General features: G+C 39.1%; 1 protein-coding gene across 2 annotated transcripts in view; it reads left to right on the top strand.

Moving 5' to 3' along the window:
• NR1D2 (nuclear receptor subfamily 1 group D member 2) overlaps positions 1 to 22,960 on the top strand; it is a 37,336-nt gene extending 14,376 nt beyond the window's left edge. The window contains exons 4-8 of one of the 2 annotated variants that reach the window (XM_039480345.2): positions 958 to 1,102; positions 4,488 to 5,116; positions 7,832 to 8,017; positions 10,418 to 10,628; positions 19,584 to 22,960. In XM_039480345.2, the coding sequence (XP_039336279.1) occupies positions 958 to 1,102; positions 4,488 to 5,116; positions 7,832 to 8,017; positions 10,418 to 10,628; positions 19,584 to 19,780 (1,368 nt within the window). In that variant the 3' untranslated portion in view covers positions 19,781 to 22,960. The remainder of the gene's footprint in view (positions 1 to 957; positions 1,103 to 4,487; positions 5,117 to 7,831; positions 8,018 to 10,417; positions 10,629 to 19,583) is intronic. The other variant, XM_074405731.1, reaches the window with a different exon arrangement.
• The last annotated feature ends 892 nt before the right edge of the window (positions 22,961 to 23,852 follow it).

Below are 23,852 nucleotides of genomic sequence, written 5' to 3' on the forward strand. Positions count from 1 at the left end.
AGGTCTTTGGGAGGTGGAAGCTGGAGGATTATCTGAGGCCAGGAGTGTGAGACCCACCTGGGCAACGTAGGAAGACCACTCCTCTTAAGTAGAAAAGCTGAATGCAGTAGCACATTCCTGTAGTCTCAGCTCTTGGGAGGCTGAGGCAGGAGGATTGCTTGAACCTGGGAATTCAAAGTTGCAGTGAGCTATAATTGTGTCATTGTACTCCAGCCTGGGTAACAGAGTGAGACCCTGTCTATTAAAAAAAAAAAAAGGTGTGTGGGGGGTACAGTGGCTCATTCCTGTAATCCTAGCACTTTGGGAGGCCAAGGTGGGTGGATCACTTGAGGTCAGGAGTTCAAGATCAGCCTGGGCAACATGGTGAAACCCCATCACTACAAAATATACAAAAATTAGTGTGTGTGTGTAGTGGCATGTGCCTGTAGTCCCAGCTGTTTGAGAGGCTCTGTTTGGAGAATTAATTGAGCCAGGGAGGTCAGGGCTGTAGTGAGTGGTGATCATGCCACTGCACTGTAGCCTTGGCAACAGAATGAGAGACCCTGTCTCAAAAAAAAAAAAAAAAAAAAAAATCAGTCATTCATACTTCAAGAGTTTTGAAATTTGTAGTGAATTAAAGTATGAGATGGAAAATGTGACTGCAGGCAGGGTCTGGTATCAGGGTGGTGTGGTTGTTGCAAGGGTGCTTTGGGTAAGTGCAAAGAATCTCCAAAGGGAAGAAGAATTTTGTTTGGCTAGTAGGTGTAGGTGCTTAATCATACCAGTAAGAATCTAATTAAATTCTGTGTGTCAACATTATATTTCCCTCTGTTCTAAGATAATAATGTTTTCCAGATAGCTAGTCATGTACTGGGACTATAGTTAGTCATATATACTAGATAGGTATGGGAGCAGTGTTAAATGAGAAGTTCATCCGGGTGTTTTTAAATGGATACGCAAATCTTCCCTTGTTCATAGGGTTTCTTTCGGAGAAGTATTCAACAAAACATCCAGTACAAGAAGTGCCTGAAGAATGAAAACTGTTCTATAATGAGAATGAATAGGAACAGATGTCAGCAATGTCGCTTCAAAAAGTGTCTCTCTGTTGGAATGTCAAGAGATGGTATGTTCCCAGTTTAAAGAGTATTCCTTAAGTGGTACTTGGCTTTTATACCTCAGCATGAACTAGAGCTATGAGCCAGTTACTAAGGACCCTCTTGTGTTTGAGGTGAAGCAGAATTTCAGAAAACGCATTTTGTTGCCTTATAGGACACCAAATTCATTAAAGTCAAATTTTAGCATTATCCCAGAAACAGTTTTTGGCTAAACTTTTGTTGTTGTCACTTCTTCTAAAAAGAGCCAATTTTTTTTTCTGTGCAATTTGATTACTTTTTATTTTTTCCTAAAAATGATGGCATTTAAAAAACATTTTTTATATGGCCGGGAATGGTAGCTCACACCTGTAATACCAACACTTTGGGAAGCTGATGTGTGTGGATCACTTTAGGAGTTTGAGACCAGCCATGGTGAAATCCCATCTCTTCTAAAAATACACACACACACACACACACACACGCACACGCACACACACACAAATTCACAAATTAGCCAGATGTGGTGGCACGCCACCTGTAATTCCAGTTACTTGGGAGGCTAAGGCAGGAGAATAGCTTGAAGCCAGGAGGTGGAGGTTGCAGTGGGTCAAGATTGTGCCACTGCACTCTAGCCTGGGTGACACAGTGAGACTCAGTCTAAAAAAATTTTTTTTAAATTTAACATATATATATGTTTTTCTTTTAACCAGAAGCCCAAACCTCACTATCGTTTTTGTTGATAGAGGAATCGTTGGTTCTTTTTGATTTCTTAGCATTGCTAAGGAACTCATTTCTTCTTACATGAATTCTCTCTCTTTCTTAGCTCTGGGATGATGATGTGCTTTTGGGGCACAGATTTGGAACACATGGAAAGGAATGCAAAATTGAAAGAAGCAGTAGGGTCTGGAGTGGAGGTGGTTGCTCACTTCCGGCGTGATCTATTCTCATACAAAATAGAAGTTGGGAGTAATTTGTGGGACTATAAGTATTACCTGTGGATGTCATTATTGGAAGATTGGACACTTCTATTATGCTTATTCATTTTTGGATTTTTGTTTTGTTTTGTTTTCAGTAACATAACAGAGGTATGAGGTTTTCAAAGGGACCAGTAGGGTTATTTAAGAATTGTTTAAAATGGGCTTGGGCAGGGCGGCTCACGCATGTAATCCTAGCACTTTGGGAGGTGGAGGTGGGTGGATTACTTGAGGTCAGGAATTTGAGACCAGCCTGGCCAACATGGTTTTTACTAAAAAGACAAAAAGCAGCCAGATATGGTGGCTCAGTTCTGTAGTCTCAGCTACTTGGGAGGCTGAGGCAGGAGAATCGTTTGAACCCAGGAGGCAGAGGTTGCAGTGAGCCAAGGTGATTCCATTGCACTCTCTCCAGGGTGACAGAGCAAGACTGTCTCAAAAAAGGATTGGTAAAAATGGACTTCATGTTTATCTAGGGAAGGGCCATTTAAGCAATTCCTTAGGTTACTCTAGTATCTTACTGATACAGTTATGGAGTATTACAATAAGGAGTTTTTCTTTTTTTTTTAATTGAGATGGAGTCTCGCTCTGTTGACAGGCTGGAGTGCAGTGGTGCCTTCTCGGCACCTCCTTCGTTCAAGTGATTCTCATGCCTCAGCCTCCTGAGTAGCTGGGATTACAGGCATGTACCATCACACCCAGCTCATTTTTGTGTCTTTAGTACAGACGGGGTTTCACCATATTGACCAAGCTGGCCTTGAATTCCTGACCTCAAGTGAGCCACTCACCTCGGCCTCCCAAAGTGCTGGGATTACAGGTGTGAGCCACCGTGCCTGGCCACGAGTTTCTTGAATAACAAGTTTCAGCAATTGATGTTTTGTTTTTTTCAGTTGCCTGAAAATTTTTTTATAGTGCTAAAAGTACTAGTGTTATAAAAATAGTTGATGGATATTGTGATTGCCCTGAATAAATAAAACTGACAATCATTTGTGAAGGGAGAAGTAGAGGTAAAGTATCAAACATGATTAAGTTGTTTTTTTTCTGATAGCAGTAATGTCAGAGGCTATGATTAAATTAATAAAACTTTCTGGGCAAGTATATTGAATTTTTATTATCTCAGTATAAATAGTAGACTAGAAAAAAGCTTTTCTTTCATGGATAGGATTATTGGAGACAGGACACCTTCTAAGACCAGCTTCTAAAATAATAGAGGATGACTTATCTCGTTTTTACTTATTTCCCTGATTTTAATTAAAATCTACCAAGTTTATTTTTCAGTAAGTGCATTTCTACTGATTATGGAATTTTTTTTTTCTTTTTTAAAGAGGCTGGAAAATAAGACAGCAGATAATAGTTAGATCTTGAGAGTAAGATTACAAAAATCAATTGGCAAGGGCTAGATGTTCAGGGAATGATTGCACCTACCATTTATGAATAGTAAAGGATGTGTGTAGCTGAATCTCACATGCTTTCTTCAGAACAGTCCTCCGCTTTGTTAGTAAGGAGTATGTAGTAATACTGGTCTGCTTCAAACTACTTTTCTTTTCTTTTTTTTTTTTTGAGATGGAGTTTCGCTCTTGTTACCCAGGCTGGAGTGCAATGGCGCGATCTCGGCTCACCGCAACCTCCGCCTCCTGGGTTCAGGCAATTTTCCTGCCTCAGCCTCCTGAGTACCTGGGACTACAGGCACGTGCCACCATGCCCAGCTAATTTTTTGTATTTTTAGTAGAGACGGGGTTTCACCATGTTTACCAAGGATGGTCTCGATCTCTTGACCTCGTGATCCACCCGCCTCAGCCTCCCAAAGTGCTGGGATTACAGGCGTGAGCCACCGCGCCCGGCCAAACTACTTTTCATTAGCTAATTGTCACCTCCCCCACCCCACCCTTTTGAGATGGAGTCTTGCTCTGTCACCCAAGCTGAAGTGCTTTGGTACCATCTCATCTCACTGCAACCTCCACCTCCCAGGTACAAGCAGTTCTCCTGTTTCAGCCTCCTGAGTAGCTGGGACTACAGGCACCCACCACCATGCTTGGTTAATTTTTATAGATTTAGTAGAGATAGGATTTCACTATGTTGGCTTCAACACCTGACCTCAGTTGATCCACCTGCCTTGGCTTCCCAGAGTGCTGGGATTACAGGCATGAGCCACTGCACCCGTCTGAATTTCTTACTTCTTTTCTTAGATTTTGCTCATGAAATACCTAGGAGATAGATTTGTTTAACTTTGTTTTGGGGGAAAATGTAAAATTTTCTTACCTTCTCCTACTTCCTTTGGTGCATCAAGACCAGCAAGTTTAGAAGAATGTGGACCAGAGACATGTAGACTCATTCTTTACTTGTATGACTAGAGGCCATAGCTATTGGATAATTTTGTGTTATTCTTTTATACAAAACAGGTCTTACTTAGACTATAGATGTTAAATATCTTTTTCTTCAATAGCTGTTCGGTTTGGTCGTATTCCTAAGCGTGAAAAACAGAGGATGCTAATTGAAATGCAAAGTGCGATGAAGACCATGATGAACAGCCAGTTCAGTGGTCACTTGCAAAATGACACATTGGTAGAACATCATGAACAGACAGCCTTACCAGCCCAGGAACAGCTGCGACCCAAGCCCCAGCTGGAACAAGAAAACATCAAAAGCTCTTCTCCTCCCTCTTCTGATTTTGCAAAGGAAGAAGTGATTGGCATGGTTACCAGAGCTCACAAGGATACCTTTATGTATAATCAAGAGCAGCGAGAAAACTCAGCAGAGAGCATGCAGCCCCAGAGAGGAGAACGGATTCCCAAGAACATGGAGCAATATAATTTAAATCATGACCATTGTGGCAATGGGCTTAGCAGCCATTTTCCCTGTAGTGAGAGCCAGCAGCATCTCAACGGACAGTTCAAAGGGAGGAACATAATGCATTACCCAAATGGGCATGCCATTTGTATTGCAAATGGACATTGTATGAACTTCTCCAATGCTTATACTCAAAGAGTATGTGATAGAGTTCCAATAGATGGATTTTCTCAGAATGAGAACAAGAATAGTTACCTGTGCAACACTGGAGGGAGAATGCATCTGGTATAGTGAAATTAACTTTTTGCTCATGTTGTATCGGGGAAAGCTTTGAAAGTTTTCTTTTATTTGGGAGATACGCTAACTTGAGGGGATGGTGTCAGAAAACCTAAGAAATCCATAGAATCAATTTTGTACAGTATTTTAGGTCAAATAATTTTAATCAACATCATTTGATGAATGACCTAATTTCACACCCAGCTAGGTACGAGCATGTGATTTGACTGCTACTGTGATTGGGATTAGGATTTTATGTAAAGTATGATTCATGCAGAATTTGTCCTTTAATTCTTGGAAATCCCTTTGAAAATGTAAGCATTCTGATTAATTAGTACCTTACTAGCTTTGGGATTTCCTCAAAGGGCTGAACTTTTCACTTGCCATAGTTAGAAATTCTTTGATTTCTTTTTTTTTTTTTTTTTTTTTTGAGACGGAGTTTCGCTCTTGTTACCCAGGCTGGAGTGCAATGGCGCGATCTCGGCTCACCGCAACCTCCGCCTCCTGGGTTCAGGCAATTCTCCTGCCTCAGCCTCCTGAGTAGCTGGGATTACAGGCACGTGCCACCATGCCCAGCTAATTTTTTGTATTTTTAGTAGAGACGGGGTTTCACCATGTTGACCAGGATGGTCTCGATCTCTCGACCTTGTGATCCACCCGCCTCGGCCTCCCAAAGTGCCGGGATTACAGGCTTGAGCCACCGCGCCCGGCCGAAATTCTTTGATTTCTATAGAAAGATTTTTTTTAACCGTTATTATGCAAAAAGGTCTTTGGATATAGAACATAGATGCTTTATGGTTTGATAAATTCAGGAGTATTTTAATTTCATAGGCTAGTTTCTAAGGATTTTCTCAGACTTCATCTTATGAGATGAATTAATGTTGGTCACATCATTCAAATTTTTCCATCAAATACGACATTATACATGAAAGTAAAGTGTTCATATTTGCCAAAATTTCATCAAAAACAGAGCTACACCATTTCCAGTTTAAACCCTGAGGTTGATAGTGCTTGATATTTTCTACTGACAGGTAATTAAAGTCTTCTTTTTCGTTTTCAAAATAATTGACTCTACTTCAGTCTTCATTAAATTTTTTGTTGTCACTTTCAAGTATTTGATTCTGTGAACGCTTTGTTAGGCTAAGTAAGTTGCCTTTTTGTTTGTTTGTTTGTTTGAGACAGTCTTGCTGTGTTGCCCAGGCTGGAGTGCAGTGGCATGACCTCAGCTCATTACAACCTCCGTCTCTTGGGTTCAAGCAATTCTCGTGCCTCAGCCTCCCATGTAGTTGGGATTATAGGTGTGTGCCACTGTGCCTGGCTAATTTTTGTATTTTCAGTAGAGCTGGGTTTTGCCATGTTGGCCAGTCTGGTCTCGAACTCCTGGCTTTCAAGTGATTCGCCTGCCTCGGCCTTCCAAAGGGCTGGGATTATAGGCATGAGCCACCACATCTGGCCAAATGGCTGCTTTAATGACGGTAAAATCTGTAGGCATTTAGGTTCTCATTTCATGATACTCTACATGGTTTTATAATCATCCCAATTCCTAGATTTTGTATGGATCTAGTGAAAATTTATTTTGCTTTTTCTTTTTAGTCTTTTTTTCTTTGGGGCTAAGTAGCTAGGATTTAGTGAAAATTTAAAGGCTGATTTTACTAATAGAACATACAGAGGGTGTTTCATCATCTCTTTGGTGCTTTTATACTTCTTGGCTTCCTGTTTTCCCTCACTCAGTCCTCATTTAGAAGGTGCACCTGTATCTGCAGTTTTTGTTTCCTAATTGAACAAGTAGAAGTCAGTGATCACACCATTGTTTTTGAAATAAGTGGACAGTGACTTTTTTTTTTTTTTTTTTTGAGTCGAGGTCTTGCTCTGTCGCCCAGGCTGGAGTGTGGTAGTGTGATCTCAGCTCACTGCAACCCCTGCCTCCTGGGTTCAAGTGATTCTTCAGCCTCAGCCTCTTGAGTAGCCGGGACTATAGGTGCTGCCACCACTCCCAGCTAATTTTTAAAATTATTATTAGAGACGGGGTTTCACCCTCTTGACCAGGCTGGTCTCAAACTCCTGACCTCGTGATCCACCTGCCTCGGCCTCCCAAAGTGTTGGGATTACAGGCGTGAGCCTTCTTGCCCAGCCAGGCAGTGACCTTTTTAACAAAATGAGGCACTTCGCTGTGTTTTCCTCTTGGAAATTACAACATTGTAATTCTGCCTATTTAGAAATAAGGGAGTTTTGAAATATTAACTAAATGCGAATTTGGGTCTAGGCCTGTGACCTCTAGCTGTGTGGGACATATCACTGAACCTCTCAGAGTCTCATTTTCCCACCTAAGAAATGGAGATTATAATCTGCCATGAATAATAGGTTGAGGATCAAACACATTTGTGTGAATTTGAAAAATCGTAAAACACCATATACTAGCATAAGGTGGCAGAAGTGTTACAAAATAAACTCTGAAAACTGTGTTCTAAATAGCTTGTTGTAGATGGTGTTTTTGCTTAGGCTATGTATTTTATGATAAAAAAAATTACTATTTGTATTAGGTTGCCCAGAGGCTTTCTACAGTGTGGTGGGCAGCAAATGGATAAAGTACTAGTATCTCAGTAGATTTTACTTATGTTTTGGGGGTTAAATTTATTTTGGGGTTTCTGATAATTGAGATGCCACTTTTCACATTTCTTTACCACCTGCTAGTATTTAAGAGTGTTTCTGTTTTGTGTATACTAGGTTTGTCCAATGAGTAAGTCTCCATATGTGGATCCTCATAAATCGGGGCATGAAATCTGGGAAGAGTTTTCGATGAGCTTCACTCCAGCAGTGAAAGAAGTGGTGGAATTTGCAAAGCGTATTCCTGGTTTCAGAGATCTCTCTCAGCATGACCAGGTCAACCTTTTAAAGGCTGGGACTTTTGAGGTAGGTTTTATTTATCCTAATAGTGATGCAGGAAGAACATGTAGTATTTTATTTTCATGTATGTTTTAATTCTTTTTTTTTTTTTTTTTTTTTTTTTTGGAGACAGAATCTTGCTCTGTCACCCAGGCTGGAGTGCAGTGGTACAATCACCGTGCACTGCAACCTCCACTTCCTGGGCTCAAGCATTTTCCAACTTGAGCCTCCTGAGTAACTGGGACTACAGGTGTGAGCTACCATGCCCGGCTAATTTTTTTTGTAGAAACAGAGTTTTGCAATGTTTCTCAGGCTGGTCTCAAACTCCTGAGCTCAAAGCAGTCTACCCACCTTGGCTTCCTAAAGTGCTGGGGTTATAGGTGTGAGCCACTGTGCCTGGCAGATGTTTTCATTCTTTTTTTCTTTCTTTCTTTCTTTTTTTTTGAGACAGAGTCTCACTCTGTCGCTCAGGCACAATCTCGGCTTACTGCAGCCTCTGCCTCCTGGGTTCAAACCATTCTCCTACCTCAGCCTCCCAAGTAGCTGGGACTACAGGTGTATGCCACAACACCTGGCTCACTTTTTGTATTTTTAGTAGAGACGGGGTTTCACTATTAGCCAGGATGGTCTCGATCTCCTGAACTTGTGATGTGCCTGCCTTGGCCTCCTAATGTGCTGGGATTACAGGTGTTTCCCACTGTGCTTGGCTGTTTTTCATTCATTCCTAAGTCAGTATTTATAGTCCAGAGTTTGGATCTATCAACAAAATAATAATCATTTCAGGATTTTGGGAAGAGACTTGGTAAATCCAGAAATATTTAGGATTTTATATTTAGTTTTTATTATTTAGGATTTGAAATATAGGTATTCTGTATCTCTAGCATATGAACTCCTAGGTTCTGGTATTGCTTTCAGATGTGGACTTAACAAGTTTCTGCAGTGTTAGACACCTTCTGAGAGCCTAGCCTAGCATTTACTATATTTGATACAGAATAAGAAGGGCAAATAGAATGTGGTTTTTGTTTTTTTTGAGGGACTGTAGAATATTTTGGGGCTGTATCAGGTATTTCTAATGTGCCACCTCAGATGCTCCTTGTCTCAGGATCCTTGGCTGCTCCAGCTTCTCTTACAACATTGTGTCCTGCCTGGGCTTGGGGGTAGTGTCTACTGTGTAACTTAGAGAAGTGCCTCTCCTGGTCCTTAGTTAGGTGTCTTTCACTTTCGGTCTGCCCCAGGGCTTCCCGTTTGATGCTGAGGTGTGTAGCGCCTTGGGACCTAATTAAGGATAACTGAGATTGGGGTGCTGAGAGGAGGGTGATGTTTGGTGGGCCAAATCTTTGAACCTTGGATCGATGGAAGAAGTGAGCCAGGGCTATATTTTTGCTTATTCTCCCTGGATTTAGTATAATGGAGGGAGTAAGATAACTAAGTAATACAATTGTTAACTGATTTAACTTGGATGTCAATTATTACATGGTACAAGTTTTAAACTTACTGGCATTATTTCTTGCTCTAATTTTATATTTGTATTTCAGAATCTTTGAATAGAGTGTCAGTATCACAGGACTCAAGTATTTTGCAGTTGGTGGCTAGAATTTTTTTTTAATGTTCTTGGAGTATTTATAGGCTTTGGTAGAGAATTTGTCTTAAGAAAGTGGTTGCAGGACTGGGTGTGGTGGCTCATGTTTGTAATCCAAGCACTTTGGGAGGCTAAGGCAGGTGGATCACATGAGTCCAGGAGTTCGAGACCAGCCTGGGCAACGTATGAAATCCTTTTTCTACAAAAAATACAAAAATTAGCTGGGTGTGGTGGTATGCATCTGTATTCCCAGCTATTCAGGAGGCTGAGGTGGGAAGGATCACTTGAGCCTGGGAGGTTGAGGTTGCAGTAAGATGTGATGACACCGTTGTTCTCCAGTGTGGGCAATAGAGCACGACACTGTCTCAATAAATAAATGGGCTGGGCACAGTCGCTCATGCCTGTAATTCCAGCACTTTGGGAGGCTGAGGTGGGTGGATCACCTGAGGTCAGGAGTTTGAGACCAGCCCGGCCAACATAGCGAAACCCCATCTCTACTAAAAGCAAAACGTAGCTGGGCATAGTGGTGCGCACCTGTAATCCAAGCTAGTCGGGAGGCTGAGGCGAGAGAATCGCTTGAACCCAGGTGGCAGAGGTTGCAGTGAGCTGAGATTGTGCTACTGCATTGAAGCCTAGGCGACAAGAAGAAAATTCCATCTTAAAAAATAATAATTAAAAAAATGAATGAATGAATGAATGAAATAAAGTGGTTTAGGGTAAAAATAAACCCTGTTTTTCTTTTATAAATTTACATGTGGGATGTTTCATAACTGACTTGAATACTAAGTTATTTTTTAGTATTGCTGTTAAACTTCTCCAAATAGATTTAAGTCTTTTTCTTTTTCCAGGTTTTAATGGTACGGTTTGCATCATTATTTGACGCAAAGGAACGTACTGTCACCTTTTTAAGTGGAAAGAAATATAGTGTGGATGATTTACACTCAATGGGAGCAGGAGATCTGCTCAACTCTATGTTTGAATTTAGTGAGAAGCTGAATGCCCTCCAGCTTAGTGATGAAGAGATGAGTTTGTTTACAGCTGTTGTCCTGGTATCTGCAGGTAAGCAAGCTGATTCAGAATTGTGCCACACCTACCGTGTAGTGATCAGCTGGAGAGAAAGTGGCAGTTAACTAGGTTCCAGAAAGTTGTATAAAGGAAATACGGCCTTAAGGAAATGGTAAATTGTATGATCCTGCTATTTTTGTGTAACTAATTTTTTCATTGTGACAATACATGTCAAAGTGCTACAGGAATAAAATAATGCTTACATCTGGGCCTTGCATTTACCTCTGTTAGTCTTTAGCTTTTTGTTCATAATTATTTTTGTGAGTCTAAATCTTTATTTCATGATTTTTTTTTTTAGAACATTGTGTATCTCTGGGTGGGTAGTTCTAATATGACTTTCATTTTTTATTCAAATAAAATGTGGCTTACTTGAAAACATTAAAAATATCAAGGTATTAATATGGTTTGTGGCAGAGAAATATGAATAACTTGGAAGCTTCAGTCCAGCTCTGTGATTGAATTTTTTGTGTAACTTGGGTGAAAAGAAACTTTACTCTTTCGGGTCTTGGATTCCTTCCTCATCCTGACAAAGGAAGGGGTTGTAGCCTGTGAACCCAGTGTGGTGCCTGGTATGGAAGAGCTACTCATTCACTGTTTGATTGAGTGAGCAAGATTTTTGAGTTTTTAATGTTTATGTGAGTCATTTATGATGTTTCCCAATTTCCCTGCCATCTCACGTTTATTTCTTCCTTTTTTTTTTTTTTGAGATGGAGTTTCACTTTTGTTACCCAGGCTGGAGTGCAATGGCGCGATCTCGGCTCACCGCAACCTCCGCCTCTTGGGTTCTGGCAATTCTCCTGCCTCAGCCTCCTGAGTAGCTGGGATTACAGGCACACGCCACCATGCCCAGCTAATGTTTTGTATTTTTAGTAGAGATGGGGTTTCACCACGTTGACCAGGATGGTCTCAATCTCTTGACCTCGTGATCCACCCGCCTCGGCCTCCCAAAGTGCTGGGATTACAGGCTTGAGCCACCATACCCGGCTACGTTTAGTTATTCCTGACCTAAAGTGTTTCAATTCAGACAGTATCTATTAAGGCAGAGGTTGTTACTCCCAGTAACAAATTGGAAATTGAGACACTTTCCTGGGGACATCTAAGTAAGTGCCAGCTGTTTTTAGATAACATTTTATAACATTTGTTGGGAGTTTTTAGTATTTGGTTATGACTTTGTTTCCCATTTGTTTCCTACTGTGTAAAGGGCACGGAGGCATTGTGAGAGTTACAAGATTGACCTCTGAACTATCAGTTAGTACCTCTTTAAAGAGAACAAGTTATTTGTATAATTTTAATGACCTGTACCTCAGTGGAACAAATAAAGACATGCCATTTGGAAGCATAATTGGGCTACCTTTTCTGACTAGCTCTACCTGGGTAACTAAAAATGCATTTATATCACACTTGTAATCCCAGCACTTTGGGAGGCTGAGGTGGGCGGATCACAAGGTCAAGAGATTGAGACCATCCTGGCCAACATGGTGAAACCCCGTCGTCTCTACTAAAAATACAAAAATTAGCTAGGCATGGTGGCATGCGCCTGTGGTCCCAACTACTCTCGGGAGGCTGAGGCAGAAGAATCACTTGAACCCAGCAGGCGGAGGTTGCAGTGAGCCAAGATTGCGCCACTGCACTCTAGCCTGGCGACAGAGCAAGACTCCGTCTCAAGGGGGAAAAAATGCATTTATGATATGGGAGTAGTGTGAAAGGAGTATGTCAGTAAGGGATACCTGTTTTATCGCTAACTTACAGTGCTGCTTGCATTTTATCTATCATTTACAGAACTCTTGATAAGTAATTAGTATTGTTGAGTTGACGTTAGATTCATAAATTGATTATTTTGAAACAAAAGATATTTCTTGTTAAATTATCTCATGAATATACCTTACCTGTTAGATGCTCAGGGGGAGACGGAGACAAAAAGCTTTAAGGCACAAGCTTGCTAAGCGTTTTCATTCTATTTGGAGAGATGGGAACTAAACAAAGTGCTTTTCGCTACTAAACTGTGTAGTTCTGACTGAGGTCAGTTGGAGTTACAGAAAGGAAGATGAAATCATCTTGGAAGGCTCTGGGGAAGAATAGAATTGGAGCTGGAATTGGAAGGTTGAATTATTAGGCTTTCCCAATGAGGAAAAGATGGAAAAGCATGGGAGAGTACAAGATAGGGCCAGGGAAGGTCAGGTGGCCAAAGCCTGCAGTGCACTTCAAGGAGGAAGGGGGACAAAAGCCTTCAGAGTTGGGGAGCACCAGGTTATGGACTAACAGCTATGAGAACTAAGCAGAGAGGTTTTTAACCAAAATACGGAACAGAAGAAAGTCTGCGTGCCTTTTTAAGTAGGGGAGTGATCCAGCTGAACAAAGTGATGTTTAACATTACTTCTGTATTTTTATTGTGGTGGGCCGATTAGACAAGTAAGTCATTAGTGATACAGAGTCACGTTGAGAAGCTTTTGAAATGACATTACGTATGAGGCAGTGGGGTGAACTCTCCTAAATTAAATGAGGGAGGGGAGATGAAGTGGAAGGGCCAACATCCCAGAGGTAGTTCAGAGAAAGAAATGATGGCAAAGGGCTGAAGGGGAGCACTCTATGCCAGGAACCTTGGTATTTCATTTATATTTTCTCTAGGGACATGATTTTTAGTGTGATTTCATCTGTTTTTGAAAAAGCCTTTTTTTTTTCCCCCTGATTATAAGTTTAATATGGGTTTTTTGAATATGTAGAAAATACTAAGATGGAAAAAGAAGGTTATAATATCACTACTAGAAAAGATCACTATTAACATTGGGAGTCTTTATTCATTTACCTATCCATCTATCCATTTACCTTTTGATTTATATAGGATATATTTTAAAAATTGAAATATTAACTGGAAACAACTGACTGTAAAAGAATACAGTACATTCTCATTTTTGTGGTATCACTATATGAACATATACAAGTACACATATATGAAGTTTCATGTCAAATTTTAATCTTTGCCACTTAAAAATTACTAGCTGTTTTTAAAGCAGTATCTAGGCAGGAAAAGAAAATTCAAAAGCTACAGAAGAGTTTAAGATGAAAAGTCTCTGCTTCTTTCTTCTACTCCCAGCCTTATTCCTCAGAAAACTAGATTTCTTAACATCCTTCTTTTTAATTTTCTGGTTGTTGACCATGCAACTCTGAATACAATGCTCATATCTCCATTACTTTTTTTTTTTCTTTTTGAGATGGAGTCATACTCTGTCGTCTAGGCTGGAGTGCAGTGGAGTGATCTCAGCTCACTGCATCCTCTGCCTCCCAAGTAGCTGGGATTACAGGTGCCTGCCATCATGCCCAGCTAATTTTTGTATTTTTAGTAGAGATGGGGTTTTGCCATTGTTGGTCAGGCTGGTCTTGAACTCTTGACCTCAGGTGATCTACCCACCTCTCCCTCCCAGTGTTGGGATTACAGGTGTGAGCTGCCACGCCCAGCCTATACCTCTTTTTATTTAGTATAACTTATAAATAAAAGAATCCTTACTTTTCCCTCTCAATTTTTTAGGTTTTATTTTTTAATTTACTTTAATGGTTTTATTTGTAATTTTAATATACTCACATTTTTTGACCTTTACTTATACATAATTTCTTTCGGATAGTTCAGAGAGAACCTCTTGTTTTTGGGTTGTCAGAAGAAATGCTAGTTAATTTCTGTGTCTCATTATATAATTTTATCCTCATAGCAGATCCCCGTGAGCTAATTCTCAGTTATACAGACAAGGGATTTGAGGAACGGAGGGGTTAAGTAATTTACACAGTGTCCATTTTTAATTAAGGAAGTATTTGAACTCCCATCAGTCTGGCTTCAAAGCCTTTCCTTTATACTGCTTGTTAACAGAATAGCTCTAGCTGCTAAGGGGGAGAAAAATCTCAAACACGATGTCTGCCTGTGAGATTGGAAGAATCCTGAAATAATGGAAAGGGAATTATAACTGGAAGGTAAGTTTCTTTTCAGGTTGTTTAAAGTGACAGCAATTAACTTCCAGTTGAAGATTAAGGACTGACATCTAGCTGTGAGGTCAAGGCTTATTTACATACGGATTTCAGTTGTCTTCATAGAGATTTTTGTTCTTTGTTTTTGAGACGGGGTTTCACCATGTTGGTCAGATTGGTCTCGAACTCCTGACGTCAGGTAATCCACCCGCCTCGGCCTCCCAAAGTGCTGGGATTACAGGCATGAGCCACTGCGCCCGGCCTTCATAGAGATTTTTGTAGAAGGTATTTGACTTTCATCCTATAGGAAATGAAAATAAATAGAATATTTGGTAAGGATTAGAAGCTTGGGAGTGCAATGAAGAACCAGCTAAGGAAATAGAAGATAGATGTGTCATAAATTAAACTCTGCAGTACTAGTGTAGCCTTTAGTATACCATGTAGAAGATGAATTTCCACTTCATTATGTGTCCTGTAACATTATGGTCTCCAGAATTTGTACACAGGTTTCAACCAGATTTGTACGTAGGTTCTTTGGCCTTGAAATCTTAAAAACCATGGTTTTAGAAATTGAGACTTTAGAAAAATGTATTACAATCTATGTTTTTAGGTATAGGCATCCATTTCTCTGAAGTTCTGAGTTGTACAATGAAGCATAGGTCATCTAGACACAAAATAACCACTGAAAGACCAAAGACTTAAAAAATTTTTTAAAGTTTTTGTGTGACTTTCTACACCTGTCCAACCAACTACTAATAATACTAGTTCCCACTCAGATACCTTCCCCACTTACCAATTGTTTCTTTCTTTGCCCATCTAGATTATTTTGTTTGTGGGGATTACTGTCATTCTTTCTCAGTTTTCGGTATTATAAGTTATTAATCGCCGGGCGCGGTGGCTCAAGCCTGTAATCCCAGCACTTTGGGAGGCCGAGGCGGGTGGATCACGAGGTCGAGAGATCGAGACCATCCTGGTCAACATGGTGAAACCCCATCTCTACTAAAAATACAAAAAAAAAAAATCAGCTGGGCATGGTGGCGCGTGCCTGTAATCCCAGCTATTCAGGAGGCTGAGGCAGGAGAATTGCCTGAACCCAGGAGGCGGAGGTTGCGGTGAGCCGAGATCGTGCCATTGCACTTCAGCCTGGGTGACAAGAGCGACACTCCGTCTCAAAAAAAAAAAAAAAAAAAAAAAATTATTAATCATGTGAATGAAACCAGAGTCATGCGTTGCTTAATGACATAAATATGTTCTGAGAAATGCGTTCTTAGGCAATTTTGTCATTGTGTGAACATCGTCGAGTGTACTTACATAAACCTAGATGGTATATCGTACTACACACCTAGATTTTATGGTGTAGTCTATATTGTTACTAGGCTATAAACCTGTACACCACGTTACTGTGCTGAGTACTGTAGGCAGTTTGTAACACAATGATAAGTATGTGTACTAAACATAGCTAAGCAAAGAAAAGATAAGTAACAATAGGTATGAAGGATAAAAACTTTTATGCTTATGTTGGGCATTTGCTGTGAATACAGCTTACAGGACTAGAAGTTGCTCTGGATGAATGAGTAAGTGAATGGTGAGGGGACGTGAAGGCCTAAGACATTACCTTAAACAACTGTAGCCTCATCAACACTGAACACTTGGGGAACATTAAATTTATTTTAAAAATCCCTCATTTCTTCAATAATAAATTAACCTTAGCTCACTCTGTTTTGCTTTATAAACTTAAATTTTTAAAAGCTTTTTGAGTCTTGTGATAACACTTAGCTTAACACACACACGTACACACACACACACATACACACACACACACACACATTGTACAGCTATACAAAAATAGTTTATGTCCTTATTCTATCAATTTTTTTCTATTAAAAAATATTTTTTTAACTTCTTAAATTTCATTGTTAAAAACGGACAGACACACACGTTAGCTTAGGCCTGCACAGGCTCAGATCAGTATCACTGTCCTCCATCTCCATGCTTTGTTCTACTGGGAGGTCTTCAGGAGCAGTAACGTGCATGGAACTGTCATCTATTACCTTCTATATTTCTGTGAAAACAATGCATTCTTCAGGAATACCTCCCAAAGGACCCACCTGAGACTGCTTTACAGTTAACTTTTTTTTTTTTAAGTAGAAGGGCCAGGTGAGGTGGCCCACACCTGTAATCCTAACAGTTTGGGAGGCCCAGGCAGGTAGATTGCTTGAGGTCAGGAGTTCTCAAAAAAAAAAAAAAAAAAATAAAGTAGAAGGACTATACTGTAAAATAATGATAGAAAGTATAGTATAATAAATACTTCAGTGATGTAGTTGTTTACTATTACTGTTAGGTACTGTACACAATTGTATGCACTTAGACTGTTATATGACTATTACTGTTAGGTACTGTATACAGTTGTATGTGCTTAGACTGTTATATGATTATTACTGTTAGGTACTGTACACAGTTGTGTGCGCTGAGACTGTTATATGACTTACTGTTAGGTGCTGTACACAGTTGTGTGCGCTGAGACCGTTATATGACGATAACTGTTAGGTGCCGTACACAGTTGTATGCACTGAGACTGTTATATGACTATTACTGTTAGGCACTGTGCACAGTTGTATGCGCTGAGACTGTTACATGACTATTACTGTTAGGTGCTGTACACAGTTGTATGCACTTAGACTGTTACATGACCATTACTGTTAGGTGCTGTACACAGTTGTATGCGCTTAGACTGTTACATGACTATTACTGTTAGGTGCTGTACACAGTTGTATGTGCTGAGACTGTTACATGACTATTACTGTTAGGTACTGTACACAGTTGTATGCCCTGAGATTGTTATATGACTGGCAGCGCAGTAGATTTGCTTACCCCAGCACCACTACAAACGTGTTGTTTATGTGTTGTGCTATGATGTTGCAACAACAGCTACAATGTCACTAGGCGATAGGCATTTTTCAGCAATACTATGATTTTATGGGACCACCCTTTTATATGTGGTTTGCCATTGACTGAAACGTTGTTATATGGCACATGACTATTTTCTTCTGTCAAAATGTAAGCTCCTTAAAGAAATTCTAGTTTTGTTCACTGCTGATTTCCAAGCACCTTAGAACAGTAACCAGCACATAAATTTAATAAACATTTGGCAAATGATTTCATTAAGTGCAAGCCTTTTTTTTTTTTTTTTGTATTTTTAGTAGAGATGGGGTTTCGCCATGTTGGCCAGCCTAGTCTGGAACTTCTGACCTCAGGTGATCTAGCTGCCTCAGCCTCCCAGTGTGCTGGGATTACAGGTGTGAGCCACCACACCCTGCCCCAACATTCTTTCTATTTTTCGAGACAGGGCCTTGCTCTGTCACCCAGGCTGGAGTGCAGTGGAATGGTCACGAATCACTGCAGCCTTGACTTGGGTTTAAGTGATCTTCCCACTTTATTCACCTGGGGCTACAGGTATGTGCCACCATGCCCATTTAATTAATTTTTTTTTAATAGAGAAAAATTCTCACTGTTGCCCAGACTGGTCTTGGGCTCCTAAGCTCAAGCAGTCCTCCTGCCTTGGCCTCCCAAAGTGCTAGAATTCCAGGTGTGAGCCACCATGCTTGGCCTTGTTTTTTTCCAGAACAATTGGCGCATAGTTGTTATAATTTAAATTTTGTTAAATATAAGATAAACTTATTTTTTATTATATTTCTGCATTTAGAGTTAAACTGTTTTTTTTTTTACCCTTTACTATTAAATTTCTTTTTTTAATTGCATTTTAGGTTTTGGGGTACATGTGAAGAACATGCAAGATTGTTGCATAGGTACACACATGACAGTGTGATTTGCTGCCTTCCTCCCCATCACCTATATCTGGCATTTCTCCTCATGCTATCTCTTCCCAACTCCCCCCGCCGCCCTCGCGGCCGTCCCTCCCCTATTCCCCACCTTGTTCTAAGTGTTTGCATTGCAAATGACCTTTTTCAGCTACTGCTTATAATAGAAGACCTCCTCAATATCCTTGTAAAAAAAAAAATGAAAGGGTTTGAATGGCCAGAAGTCTTGCTCCCTTGTAGAAGTTAGAAGGCTTTTTCTTGTTAATTATAACCTCCCATCTTGGGCATTGAATATTTTTTTTGTATTCCTGCCTACTGTTGTAAAGGGAGAAAAAAAAACCCTTGCTGATGAAAAGGTCTATGGGTAATCTCCATAGGTTTGCCTAATTTTAAGATACTTTATTACAGGTTTACGCCAAATGACTGGTTTATTAACATACTGTATGACAAATTTAATAAACACAACATGCTAAATGAAAGTGAATGCAGGGTAACATTGCGGTAAAGTTGCATAGTGTATTAGTTACCTATTACTGCATAACAAATTGTCCCAAAATTCCTTGCCTTACAAATGCAAACATTTATTTAATCTCACAGTTTTTGAGGGTTAAGATATGATATGAGGGATAGGATACGATACGTGCCTCTGACTCAGGGTTTCTTAGGAGGTTGTAGTTAAGTTGTGGACAGGGCTGTGTCTCATATGTAAGTCTAGGCCCACTTAAGAGGAGGAGATTGCATAAGGGTGTGAATACCAGGATGAGGGGATCACTGGAGGCCATTTTAGGGGCTGCCTACCACATGTGATGATATACAATATACATATGTATTGAAAATAGGTACATTATTTTATTTTGCTAATTAGAAGCAATTGAAATCAGATGACATCTAATCTTAAAAAGTCAGAACCTCTTGTTTTTGTGAATAAAAATTCTTAAGCAGTAAAGAATTATGATTTATCAAATGTTTTATGTGGTTTATATGCTTTGTAATATAGTAACTAGCTAATGATTTGTCATTGAGATTTTGAGAAATTTGTCAATTAACTTTTGCCTTTATTCAATTGTAAAAAACCTTGTTTTAAATTCATTAGTGACGTTGATAAGCAAGAATTTTATGTATATTTAATGTTAATAATTTATCCTCTCTTTCATATTTCCCTATTCCTGGTCTCTCTCAGATCGATCTGGAATAGAAAATGTCAACTCTGTGGAGGCTTTGCAGGAGACCCTCATTCGTGCACTAAGGACCTTAATAATGAAAAACCATCCAAATGAGGCCTCTATTTTTACAAAACTACTTCTAAAGTTGCCAGATCTTCGATCTTTAAACAACATGCACTCTGAGGAGCTCTTGGCCTTTAAAGTTCACCCTTAAGGCCTTTGTTTAAACATGAACTGATGGTAACTGTACATTTTGTGCTAAAATGCTTATTTATATGTGTATACCATATGTGGAGATAGAAAAGACGTTTAAGACAATAAAAGATTGTAGGCTATCTCTGTAATCATGCAGTAGCTCTTTGGATTGAGAACTCTTCAGCCATGATTAGACGTTGACCGCATCTCCCTGATAGACCAATCAGCTGTGTCGCACTTAAACTGGAGAAGTTACACTGAAGTATAATCACACTGAATGTTAGACTTTTTCATCTGCCAAAACCAAAAACCATTTTGATCTCCCTGTGGTATAAATACAGCGCACAATCACAAGTGTATGAGGACTTAGAAATTAAACCTTTGTGGTAGGAGTTCCGTTGAACAATGGAAATCTTATTACTACCACAAGACTATTTGATCTGGTAATTGGAGACTTTGGGATTTAAGAGATCTCCATGTCTGTCTTTTTACTCTACCACTGTTAAAAAGTGTGTGGTCCTGGGCAGTTTACTTGCTTGTGGAAAATGAGAATTGGTAGAGTCCCCAATGCCCCACCTCACAGAGTTACTAAAAAATGTCTGTAAAGCATATTTACCTCTTGGGAGATAGGCACTATGTAAATAAGGTAAAATTTTTGTTATTACAATTATTCACAATAATATTTTTTTCTTATTTCTAAGCCTTTCTGGGAAATCATTTCACAGTCCACACCAACCATATTATTCAGGGTTCCTGCATATGTGCAGGGTATCCTACTGATACACACATTTTCAAAGTTTGTGGGTACAACAAATACATAGTACATGTACATAATATGTATGTGAATATAGTTAAATATATTTCTTCACAATATTTTAAACTGTGAAGAACTTTATCATACAGTAAACTTAAAACAAGTGGTGTCAAAAGACCCAAAATTAGGTGCATTTTACCTGTTGATGACGGCATAACCATTGCTTTAAAATGTTTAGGCAGTAGAATATTGAATTTATGCTCTATTTTTGTTTATTTAAGCAACACTTAATGTAAAAATGCAGCAGGCAGTTGAGTCCAAATTTCGACAACAGAAAAACCATTTATTTTAGAGTTCATCTTTGGCAAAACCTTTGGTTCAGAGTACTAGTTGATTAATATTCTTACCTTGTACTGAAAAAGGTTGCATTGCTGTCCCTTATACACATGCTGCAGCTTGATGTTAAAGAATTTTTCTTCTTTCTGAAGAACTAATTAATGTTTAAAGAAACTGTTTAATATGATGGCATGTGTGTGTATGCGCGTGTGTGTATGTTCTGAGTCCACTTTTTTTTTTTCTAAACACTACAGGGATTTTGTCATTAGATTTAATTTATAATTTGAAAAATCATCTAGTGTGTGACCTACAGGCTTAGAAATGGTATAGTCAAAGACATTTTATCCACATTTCTAATAGTGGACTTTATTAAATAGATAAGATCAGCATCTGTTTATGATAGTAGGAGAAATAGCCAAAGTTGAGGATTTTACGTATGTTTCCCTGGAAAATAGCAATTAATTGGATTTTTTTTGCTAAAGATTGCCTTCTGTATAATATTTGGATTATATAAAATTACAAAAATATTAAGAGCCCGCTTTACTGTACTAAGCCTGTTACTTTCATGATGTGTGAGCAGAATGCCTTATTTTGTAATCTTGTTTAACTTGTTGCTACTGGGACTTGATTTACTGTGGCACTAGTTAAGTAAGTTAAAAAAAAAAGTTAAACCCTCTCATTATTAAAGAGGAAAGGGGATGGTGATGTCTGTAATACAATATAAACCATAATTGTGATTTACCTTAAATAGGTATAACTCTTATGGGATATACAGTATAGTTTTTGTGAATCTTTACATGATAGCATTATCTTTTTATAATTTTTTTTTTCCTAAGATAAATGCATAGTTTTCTTCTATGGGGGATAGAAACAGCTTTTTGAAGTAATATTGAAAACCTCAAAGATCATGTTGATTCTTAATTTTTGCCTTTTGCATAAGCCTCTTTATAATATGTATCTTTAAAACAATTAAGCCTTTAGGAATGTGTAACCAGAACAATGTTAGTATCGCTTATAAAACTTTAGTTAGGTTCAATATATACATATATACATCTCTGTATAGGTATATAGATTTGCATTTTGTCTTGTAAAATTTTATTTGAATAAATTCTTCCTGTAGGTAATGGGAAACAAAATTAATAGTTCAGATGTCACTCATAGCATTTCTGTATTTGAAAATAGCCCAATATGAAACTTTTGATTCTAAAATTAAACCAGCAGCCTATTACAAGCACATTCTTTGATTGAGTCATTGGTTATAAACTTAACTAAATGCAGAGAAGGCAGCCAATTTAGGAAACTTCTGAGTTGGTGGGACACTGTTGATTGATAATGTACTGTATGAATTAAGTGATGCTTTAACTTTGATTTTTACATTTTAAAGTTAAAATGTGGGCATTATGTCAGCAAACTTAAGGGCATTATGTCAGCAAGCTAAAACATTTTTTTTTTTCCTGTGCTTTTAATGTATCTCTTTACATGATCAGAGAGAGGATTCAAGTTATTAGAAATAGCTGAGGGGAAAGGGGGGAACATCTTGAGATGAAGCTTGTCCTTATGGTGATGGTTTAATTACAGATTAAAAAATTGGAAGGAAATTTCAGTGGATTAAGTGTATAGCTTTCATATCTACATTTCAAGAAATTACCATTGTAACTTGATAAGAGATGATTTATTTTACATAAACATCATTGCAAAGCAAGGTGTAGCAGCTCAGCTAGATGTATTACTGTGCACGAGAGTAAATACCTATCTCAATTATTCTTTTTCTTTTCCAATATAAAGTTTGCTGAATGTACAAGAAGAGTTTATCACTTAGGATATAGAATTTTTTTAGGGGTTGGGGGGAGGGGATCTGTCAGGAAAGTGTTACCTATAAGCAAAGATTGACTTGATTCGATCCAAAAGATAAAACTTGAAGCTACTCTGGAATTAACATGGAAAAATGAAATGGCTATTGTTAAAAAAATGGTAGAAATACATTGTTGATGGGATATGAGTTGTTTATTTTCTACAAGCTGTAATTGATGAGGACATTGATAATATCTTCATGTTTCTGAGAAGTAATCTGTATGTGGGGGGAGGGGATAATAAATATTTCTAACCAAGTGTGGTAGTTGGTGTCTAATCTTAATCTACCTTACCTTTTTTGTAAAACTATAACCCACTACAAGTTATCTTTTCCCTGAGCACATAGCAGGATCTTATATGTAAACCTCTGATTCAGCGTGGGGAAATAAATGTGTGTGTGTGTCTCACACACACACATACACACACACACACACAGCTTAAAAAGAAAAGATTTTAGAGTTCAGTGATTCTGGCAAGGACTGTTGCCATTGTGTGTATGTATGTATGTATGTATGTGTGTATGTATTTAAGATGGAGTTTCGCTCTTATTGCCCAGGCTAAAGTGGAGCACAGTGGCATAATCTTAGCTCACTGCAACCTCTGCCTCCTGGGTTCAAGTGATTCTCCTGCCTCAGTCTCTCGAGTAGCTGGGACTTACAGGCACGTGCCACCATGCCCAGCTAATTTTGTATTTTTAGTAGAGACAGAGTGTCTCCATGTTGGTCAGGCTGGTCTTGAACTCCTGACCTCAGGTGATCTGCTGGCCTCAGCCTCTCAAAGTGCTGGGATTACAGGTGTGAGCCCCCGTGCCCAGCTGACTGTTGCTAATTTTTATAATGCCAACTGAATAACGGTTCATTATGTCTAATAAGGTAGTCTTTCTAGGTAGGATTTGTAAGAGAGGAATGGGTTACTTGATACCACCAAGAATCATCCTTGGCCATGAATGGGGTAGGGCACCTCAGCAAGGCTACTAGCCCCTTTTCCCTCTTCTGTTAGTTGTACCCATGCTGGCAAAATTAAGATAGCTACTTAAATCTTCATTATCTGCAGTAATACTGTTAAACGATCTTGGGTTGTTACTTTTGTAGCCGGAAACCTGTGGCTGGTGGCATCTTTGCCTGAATTTTGCTCGGGCCCACTGAGCTTG

This window comes from Saimiri boliviensis, chromosome 9, assembly GCF_048565385.1.
Source record: "Saimiri boliviensis isolate mSaiBol1 chromosome 9, mSaiBol1.pri, whole genome shotgun sequence".
Lineage (NCBI taxonomy): Eukaryota > Metazoa > Chordata > Mammalia > Primates > Cebidae > Saimiri > Saimiri boliviensis.